Source organism: Chinchilla lanigera, unplaced genomic scaffold, assembly GCF_000276665.1.
Source record: "Chinchilla lanigera isolate Chin_1 unplaced genomic scaffold, ChiLan1.0 scaffold00021, whole genome shotgun sequence".
Taxonomy (NCBI): Eukaryota; Metazoa; Chordata; class Mammalia; order Rodentia; family Chinchillidae; genus Chinchilla; species Chinchilla lanigera.
In genome coordinates, this window is record NW_004955422.1 from 15,837,332 (window position 1) to 15,846,918 (window position 9,587).

The 9,587-nt window shown below is 51.5% G+C and overlaps 1 protein-coding gene across 3 annotated transcripts in view; it reads right to left on the reverse strand.

Moving 5' to 3' along the window:
• Nucleotides 1-704: 704 nt before the first annotated feature.
• The window catches only part of Cttn (cortactin), a 36,032-nt gene continuing 27,149 nt past the window's right edge, over nt 705-9,587 (reverse strand). For 2 of the 3 annotated variants that reach the window (XM_005384232.2, XM_005384233.2), the window contains exons 13-17: nt 8,959-9,107; nt 6,409-6,498; nt 4,211-4,388; nt 2,999-3,070; nt 705-2,177 (exon numbers count right to left, since the gene is read on the reverse strand). In XM_005384232.2, the coding sequence (XP_005384289.1) occupies nt 2,041-2,177; nt 2,999-3,070; nt 4,211-4,388; nt 6,409-6,498; nt 8,959-9,107 (626 nt within the window). In that variant the 3' untranslated portion in view covers nt 705-2,040. The remainder of the gene's footprint in view (nt 2,178-2,998; nt 3,071-4,210; nt 4,389-6,408; nt 6,499-8,958; nt 9,108-9,587) is intronic. The other variant, XM_013514240.1, reaches the window with a different exon arrangement.

Here is a 9,587-nt window from a genome sequence, read left to right on the forward strand (position 1 = left end):
TCTGTAAATGGGAAGAATGCACTAGTGTTGCAATGTCTACAATTTGTATTATGCTCCCCTTGCTTCTAGGGATGGCACAGCAGCTTCTCCTGAAGTTTCAAAGCCCTCTTGTGTGGGCACTTAGTCCAGGAGCCACTCATAAAGAAAAGTCTGCGTGTCACCTTGGAAACCATGGTGGGGCACCAGCTCCCTAGCCACTGCCCTGGGGTTTCCAAAGAGGTGGCTGGTACCTGGTCCACTGACTGCTTCCTTACTAAAGCAGACTGCCCACAGCCCAGGGCAGGTCCAGGAGCCAGCCCCCTGCTGCAGACACCAGTCCCTCTGCCCAGAGCCACCACTTCCCTGATGTGATGACCCTGATGTGTTGTGTCCTGAAGGAAAGTACCGCCTCTGGCTACTCTGTACCCACTGAAGGATTCACTTGGAGAGTTGTAGCTCAGAAGTGATGGTCAAATATGGCATCTTCTGCTCTGTTTGGAGACTTTGTTCAAATAACTGGTGATGTGAGAGTGTATTTCAGTGATTAAAAAGTGCCTCTGGAGTAGCAGGTCCCTTGAGAAGGGGACTCTGGTTGACTTGAGCAGCAGCAGGATGTGTGGCACACTGGCTGGAGGGTGGTCCAGGCCAGGGCTCTCAAGGAGCATGGGACACGGATCAACAAAGCCACCTCAACTGCAGAACAAAAGACCAAGTATCAGAGCAAATCATGCAGCAAATGGGTCCAAAAAAAAGTTTATTCTGAATATTTAATTTTTTAAAAAATCATACCTATGAGGTGTGCTACAGAAATCCAGATACAATGAGTTGTATATAAAACCCAACCTAATAGTGGAAAAGCAAGGACACTGCAGAAATCACTTCCAGAGAGAAAACACGTGCATCACGACCATCAAGTGTCCCCAACAGTTGACACATTTCTATGGATCTGTTGGAAAGACACCCGTCCCCCAATCATGTGCACAAACAGGACTGGTCCTGGTGTCTTGGGGAGGACACGCGTTTATTTCCCTCTGCAAGTGGCAGGCAATATGGGCACAGTGGCTCAGAGATGCCACCGTGGCACACTGGGAAGGAACACTTGCTCACTCCCAGTTGTATTTCAGCCAGGTCAATCAAATTTCACTAACTGAACATGAGATTTTGGCAAAATGCACAGCATCCTGATGAGGGCATGCTTCTGGCAGTTCACACCAAAAAGGCACCTGCCTCCCCCAACTGGGGGCCACGCAGCCACACACGGCACACCCCACTGCATGAGCCGAGAGTCTGAGTGACAGGGCAGCAGTCCTGTGTGGCACCCAGGGCCCAACACTAGCTTCAGGTTCACCTCTAAGCCCAGGGCCCTTCACTGTGGTCCAGGGCCTGAGACAAGCAGTGAGGGAACAGTGGAAGGATGTGGTGAAACCTCATAGCAGGGCAGGAGTCAGGAGTCAGGTGTCAGGAGAGCCACGGAGACAGGGATGAGACAAGACAGCGGCACAGGAGAAAGCCTCGGACAACCTGGGGTCGCATGGGATGCGATGTGGGGTCTCCCGCCTGACGAGGAAGCCAGCACCCCTTCCAGCGGTTCCCCCCAATCTGACCCTTGGCCAGGTCCCTTCCCTCCGCTTCTGAACACTGATGCCTTGGAGAGCTTCTTACATGGGCAGCACTCCCGGAGCTGCAGACACGGACATCTGTCCTGGGAGACCCGACTGTCACGACAGACATATGGACAACATGCACTACTGACCTCAGGAGAGCCACAGGCCCCTGAAGTGGCTACACATGACAGTCAATTTGGCAAAACAAGGAAATATGTTCAAAAACAATCACCAAAGTCCTCCTAGGGATCATGATTACAATATATTAGCAAATTCTGTGGCATAAACATTTTCAAAAGCATCAGCAAAAGTATTAAATATAAAAGCAATATGTATATTCCCTTCCCCACCCTCAGAAAAGAAAACAAAAACAAAAATACAAACCCAAAACCCCAAACCAGCGAAGGCATGATCTGTAGTGTGAATTCGTGCAGGCACCGGAAGGCAGGCCGGCCACCTACTGCCGCAGCTCCACATAATTGGCTGGGAAGAGCCCATACCGGCCCTTACATACACCACGCCACCAACCATCATCGATCATTTCAATGTTGCTGATGATGTCATCAGGATCAAAGGAGATTTCATCATCACCCGCTAGAAGAGAGCACACAGAGAGACACAAATACAAAACACTTCCAGGTGCGCTCGGAGGAACATGCAGCCAAGATCTAGATGGCAGCCACCACCAGCCTAAGGCTGGGATGTACAAACGTGGCAGGGTCCTCCACAGAACACCCACCCCAGCCAGGCACCATTCTTTGAGAAATCAGTTTACTCATAGCAACTTGGCTTTCTTCCCACCTTCCTTGGGTGAATACAAGGAAAGGGTGCCCACTAGCCACAGGGCACAGTAGGAGGAGGACATGTAGGAGGGGCAGTCAGGGAGGCTGGCTCTGAGCACAGCAGGGGTCTAGAAGGGAGCCCTGGTGATGGGCTGGAATGGGGGCCACAAGATGAACTCAGTATTCTCAAACATACACACAGATGCCAAAATGTCAGAGAACCCACCCAAAAATAAAAATAAGACACACGTGCCAGGCATGGTGATGCACACCTGTAATCCTAGCACTCCAGAAGCTGAGGCAGGAGGACTGCCCACCATGAGTTCAAGGCCTTTGGTCTCCCAAATAGCTGGGATTGCAGGCATATGCTACCAAACCAAGCTTGGGGTATTTAGGGGTGATGGGGACCCTGCAGCTCCCGAAGGGTTCTGAAATTAAATCTAATTGGGGTGGGTATGTGTGTGCATACATGTGCAGAAAAATGGAACCTGGTTGAGACAAGCATAGGGAGTTCCTGCCACTGTAGTAGGAACTTTTCTGTAACCGAAATTATTTCAAAATAAAAAGTGTAGCATCACTAGAGAGTCAGATTCTTAGGGGCTGAGCTGGCAGGAAGCCACGTGGGTGCCTCACCAGCCTGGTAGTCGTAGAGCGCGATGGCTGTGATGCCCAGGTCATTCTCGTACTCATCATAGGTATTGTCTTCTGAAAGGAAATAAGGGACAGCTGAGTAGCAGCCGAGGTCCCCATGGGCACCTCCCCTCTGTGACTGTTTTTCACACAATTATTCCCAAGATCTGGGGCAGGAGTACTTGCTAGGAAAGAATCTCAGTGAGTGAGCTCCCATCTGAGGGCAGCAGGAGGTAGGAAATGAGGCACATTTTAGAAATGGAAGAAAGACAAGACTCCAGCTTTCAAGAGCCAGTCCATGGACTCCCAGCTCTGACACTACCCAGGGAACATGGTCCTCCTGGCAAGTACTGACTGTTTTTAGAGTGCAACTTTTAAAAAGCAAAACATCTAGCATCATCAGAGAAAGTCACAGGTCACTGAAGTGAATAGAAGGAAGAGAAAGGGCAATCAATGCCCCAGATCCTGCCAAGCTAAGAGGCTTCGCCCTCATGTGTGCTCTCAGACCAGGTGGCCCCTGCTCTCTGTACCAACCACACTGCTCCATGTGGGACAAGGGGCTTGTGTTGGACCTGGTGTACCTTAGAAAACCTCAGTTTTAAGGGACAACAAATCCACCTGTAGTATTCACCTAAGTCAGTGATGGCAAACTTCTTAGAGACCTACTACCCACACTGTAACACAAAACCCACTAACTTATCACAAAGTGCTAATATTGCAATTAAACCTGAATACTGAAGCTTTAGTTTAGAAAAAACAACTATTATCCAAAGCGTGGCTGCTGGAGTAACTTGGCTTGTGTGCCAACAGAAAGGGCTCCGTGTACCCACTGCGGCATGCACGCCTTAGGTTCACCACCACTGACCTAAGTGGAATATCTGCACCACCTTCAAGCTGAAGAAAGTGTCATCTTTAAGGTTGTCCTGCAGCAGACAGGAGCTTGATGTCCAGAGGACATGGCAGAGTAGCGGAGGCTCCCTTCCTAACTCCAGACCTGCCCTCCACCCTGCTGTGTCCCAGAATCCCAGAGACCTTCCCAGGGCCACTGGGTACCACTGTTCCTAAAACCATTCCAACAGGGAAATGAAGAGTTTGAGGGGCAGCAGTGCTGGGCAGACAGGAACCCTGAACACATTCTTTACAAGGAATGGAGCTGGGTGGGATTTCTCAGGGAGCCCTTCCCCCAGGAGGGGCACAAAGGTAGGGGCATAGTACCTGCTTGGTAGTGGCCCGAGGCCTCGGTGGTGTCATAGACAGCTTCCGGAGCATAGGCCAGGCCCTGCTGGCTGCTGGCTTCTGGGTAGTTCATGGCCTCTGCACTGTACACAGGCTCGGGTTCACTCCCGCCAGCAGGACCTCTGTGGCTCAGCTCTGTCTTCAGGGAGGCTGCATCCTGGGAAGGGTCAAATGGACATTTCCTATGGGCCGAGCTGGCATCTAAAAAGTAGCAGTCTCACTGCCAATGTCAACTAAAACACAGGGGATATTTCTTAGCCTTGGCTGGGATTGAGCAAAAGAGACACAGATCAGGAAGGCACCAGCTGAAAGTCCTGAGTGGTCTCTCCTCCAAGGAGCCCCAGTCCTTACCCCCAACACTCCCAAATCCTAAAGGAGCTAAAATCCACCCTCCCCACTAGGAGCCACACACTCCCCACACTGTGTCCCCAGGGCTCTAGTCAGTCCTGAGAGTCCATGAGAGTGGGCGCCTGAGTTGGAACTGGCCTGCTTGTATTTTAGGATTCAGGTCTTTGTCCTGTCTGGTGCTTCCCACTAGCACCAGCCAGCAGCTTCCCATTCACTCCAGCCCATTGCCTGGGGCAGCTACGCTGGTGAGCGACAAGGTTCTCTTCTAACCAAGTCCTCCACCAGAGTGTGGCAAGGGAACCACCGAAGAATCACGTTCAAAGACAAAGCTACTCTCTCAAAGGAAATATACACCTTTTAATTTAAAACCCTATGACTTCCAAGCCCTAATAGGCCTTCTGAAAAACACAGTGACACTGGTTTCCATGTTTATGACCAAGTGCCCTTTGTGGATCACAAAATGCAGGGCGGGGCTGGGGATTTAGCTCAGCGGCACAGCGCCTGCCTGGCAAGTGCAAGGTCGTAAGTTCGATTCCCGGTACCCGAAAAAAACCGAAAAAAAAACAAAAACAACAACAACAAAAAAAAAACCGAGAAAACAAAATGCAGGGCGGATGGTCAGGAATGGCATTTGCATGATACCACTGGGAGGGCCTGGCTTTCTCTGGAAGGTGACCCGGCCGCAAGAGCAGCCCAGTGAATAAGGAGAGCAGGTGACCAAGGATAGCACCTATCTCCAGGACAGAAACGGCAGACTATCAAAGTACAATGAAGTGACAACTGTTTCCCCCTGGCAAAGTGCCCTGGGCCCATGGGAGACTGCAGAGTACATGGGCCCCCAGGTAGGCCCTGTCCTCCAAACTTCCTACAATGGCACCTCCTTCCCCATCCCTTCTCACAGCAGTGTTGCCAATCACGTGATCCACCTCCAAACCCAGGGACAGCAAGGCATCAGCCTCCTCATCAAAGGACCAGTTTCTCCATACATGGTCTAACCAGAGCCCGTGACTAGCCGGGGACAACTCAAGGCTGCCCTGCTCTCAGTAATGAGCTACAAGGCCATGTCCACCACACCCACCATGTGGTCTGACAAGACAAAACCACCACATGGGGTAGTGGCAGCACTACTCAAGGAGTGAGCAGTGAGACCAGGGACCACCCAGCCCCAGGCCTTGTGCATCTCCCACAGCTTTCCCAGGTCCATGCCTCCCTATGTCTTGAGTCTTGAGTTGCAACTCACTGACATAAAAATGATGTATCTAGATCAAAAAGGAAATGCATGGCCCAGTACTGGCTATGAGGGAAACAGGACATGGGCCACAGTTCACATGGGAGTGGGTGCCAGGAGCCTGGGGAGAGCACAGGAGACGGCAGGCAGGTCAGCACTTTGGAGGGGAGAGGCAAGACCGCGGGGCTGTGTGAAGCACCAATGCGGCACAGAAGGGAGGTGTCCGGGAACATGACACCAGAGCCACAGAAGTGACACTGGGGCAGGGTCTCGGTGCCAAGGGAGGATGGGGGTTCCCACACAGAAGTGTGGTCAGCTCAACACAGCACAAAGCGGGTGAAATAAGAACAACAAAACCAACAGGACTGAGCACTGGCACCCAGTTACTTCACCAGGGCTGCAGGGAGACAGTGACCACCAGGCTACAGGGAGCCGCAGAGGTAAAAAAGGGCAGAGAGAAGGACGCCACGCTCCGGGGCTGCTGTTCCTGAACTGCCATACCACGTTGCTCAGTGTGGGCACACAGCACAGTAGGTCAAACATCCATGCTGGCATTGCAAAAGGTCCGAGAGTCCTTCACAAACCAAATGAAAACACCCACCTCATAGATGGGGCTGGAAGGCTGCCTCTCCTCAGCCGGCTGAGGGGTCGGGGAAGCAGGGGGTGTTTCCTTTTTGGCTCTGGCTTGCTCCTGCAACAGAAAAACAGCAACCAGAAGGTTACCAGTTGGCCCAGAAGGTCACGCCTGCCTTGATGGCACCAGTATCTCAGAAAAGGACGGGCCCTACCCCGCAGTATGGGCCTGATGCAAGAGCAGAAAATACCACATCCTGGGCAAAGAAGGAGCAGCTGCAGCAAAGGAAGGTCATGCTGTCAGTAAACCACTCTTGAGTGCAAAGACCTGGGTGGCCCACAGCACTCCACGGTGCCACACACTGGAGGACACACCTCATGGTGCACTAGGCAAAGCCACAATGCTGTCACAGGCCTATAGCTCACTGTTGCATCCTCACTCACCGAGGTGATACCGATGATGAGTTCATGCTGTAGTGGACTAAGGCTTTCAGGGACCATGACATGAGGTGAGTGTATTTTGAGAGTAAAGAAAATGTGAATCCTTAGCAGCCAGAGGACAATGCAGTAGACAAATAATGTCCCATGCTCTGACTCTATGGTAGGCCCAATGTCATCACAAGGTCCTGACAAGACAGTGAGCAGTGTGACAGGCAGCCAGGACATGTGAAGATGGAAGTAGAGGCTGGAGTCACAGGAGCCAAGAAACACAGGTGCCTCTAGAAGCTAGAAAAGAAGGGAAGCCCAGAGCTGCCAGGGGAACACAGCCCCCCTGACACCTTTTAGGATTCCTGATGCCAGAACTGACAGACAATGAATGTGCTGTTCTAAGCTGAGTGTGTGTGATCTGAAATAGCAGCCGTAAGAAAAACACTGATGCCTGCATGCCCAGTGAAGGATAAAGACGACACACAGCCAGGAAGCCACAGAGGCAGGATCTGAACCCCTTGGGCCATGCCAAACCTTCCCTATGGAACAATGTAACACCGCCTCATTTTGCTGAGAAGAAAACCACGCCTGGTCCTTGGGACCCTGAGCGTAATTCTCCACATGTGTGGCCTTGCCTGGCCTGCTAGGATTTGTCATTTCGAATCACCCACAGGCTCAACACCCAATGCCTGAGCTCTAGGCGGCCCTGAAGGGCAGGAGCGGACCCACAAGTCACAGCAGCCAGGCCTCTGGCTGCAGGGTAACTGGATCACCTCACAAACACATCTGCAGGCCGAGGGCTCTACTTCCAGCCCTTCCCAAGTCCAGCTGGGTGAGAAACCTCCTCAGAGGCAGGCCACCAGATGGAGGAAGCACAAGTGAATTGACGCACAGGCTCCGTCTTCCGGGGACATGCCAACCTGTCTGGGGCACTCCTAAGAACCAAGTGGTTCCACCTGAGACTCCTCACACTGCTGGGGTGGAGAAATGCAAGGGGGCTGGAAACAAAAAAGGACACAGCAAGTGAGCCTATGTAGAAAGGAACTAAACAACAATTACCCAGCCAGGCGTGGCTGCACACGCCTATAATCCCAGCACTCGGGAGGCTGAAGCAGGAGGATCGTTGCAAGTTCGAGGCCAGCCTGGGCTACAAAGTGAGCTCAAGGCCAGCCTGAACTGCATAGCGAGACACTGTCTCAAAATGACGAAAAAAAACCCTATTCTACCCAGGTCTTTCTCCTCCCAAGTAAGCAGGTCAAGCTGCATGGTTTGGATGCTGTTGAGTCCCGGATGGCAGGGGTTAAAATTCAGTCATGAAATGAGGAAGGTCCAAATTATGTGAAAAGAAAACAAGACAAAGGAAGTAAAAAACTCCTATATGTATTTGGGTGTTCTGTAACAAACAACAAACATTTTACTTTATAAAAACTGGATGAGATCATTACATATTTCCAATCACTAAGGACAGGTAAACAGCACTGACATGAACTCCCTATTACTCCTACATCACTGCCTGTACTAAGACAAATCAGGGCTTGTTCAGCACCACCTGCCTACCACCTACCTACCACACGCTGACTTCCTCCCTCGGTGGGATTCTCAGAACCCCAAGCGCTGCTTCAAGGAGAAAATGTCCAGTATCGAGGTTTACACAACAGCTTCCTGTGCAATATTTTGGACTCTACTTCTCAATTACCCAAGAGATCCAGCCAGGTTGTCAGCAGGTGCCTAGGTAGCAGGTGGCAGAGCACAGCCAGCAACTGCAGAGGTCTGCTTTCTGCAGAAACTTCTAGAAGGAGAGTACTTGCTCCCTGTCCAGTCTCCACAGCCCCTGCATCCTCCTCCTCTACTGAAAATGTCCAGATCACAGGGAAAAGTGGCAGACCAGCCCTAGCAGTCAGGCAACAGGAAGCACACCTCCCTTCCCACTAAGTGTCTCCTGCAGGCTCAGTGTGGGCAGTGGCTTACAGTCCAGCACCCTGGACAGGCCAACTTGGCAGGGCGGTTTGGGGCTGGCTGACTCTGACTAGAAAATGCTTTCTACTGAGAACCTTTGGGTTGCTGAGGAAAGGAGCAGCCACTGGGAGCACAACCATGCCGCCCCCTCAGCCATGCACACAACATACTGGGCCAGATCCTCTGTCCTCACCTCCAGCTTCCTTCGAGCCTCCTCCTGCTCCTGCCTTTCCTTGGCCATCCGCTGTGCTCTCTCTGCTTCCGCCTTCCGTCTGTCCTCCTGCTCTCTCTCTTTAGCAAGGTTTTCAAAGTTTGCCCTGATGTTGCTGGTTTTGCTGGTCACTGTAGAGGAAGGAAAGGGGGTGTCTGCCTCACAACACCTCCCCCAGCTGAAAGCCCACAGCAGGGTGACCTTCCCCTGCAACCCTCAGTCCCACCAAGAGGTCACAGTTCTCCCAGTGTGCTGCACACACCAGCACTTATATCTGAACGCTGTTTTTCCTTTTATGAGGTAGTAGGAAATTGAACTCAGGGAACTCTGAGCTAAATCCTTCGCTATTTTTATTTACTTTTTTATTTTGAAACAGAGTCTCATAAAGTAGCCCAAGCTGGCCTCAAACTTGCAGTCTTCCTGTCTCAGCCTCCCCAGTAGCTAGGATTATTGGTGTGTACCAGCATGGCCCAGCTGCCATAGTTTTAAAGACACCATCATGTTCTTTGCCACATGCTGAAAAAATAAATATGCAGGAAGCGCCTGCCTGGCAAGTGCAAGGTCATGAGTTCGGTTCCCGGTACCGGAGAAAAACCAAAAAAAAAAAAAAA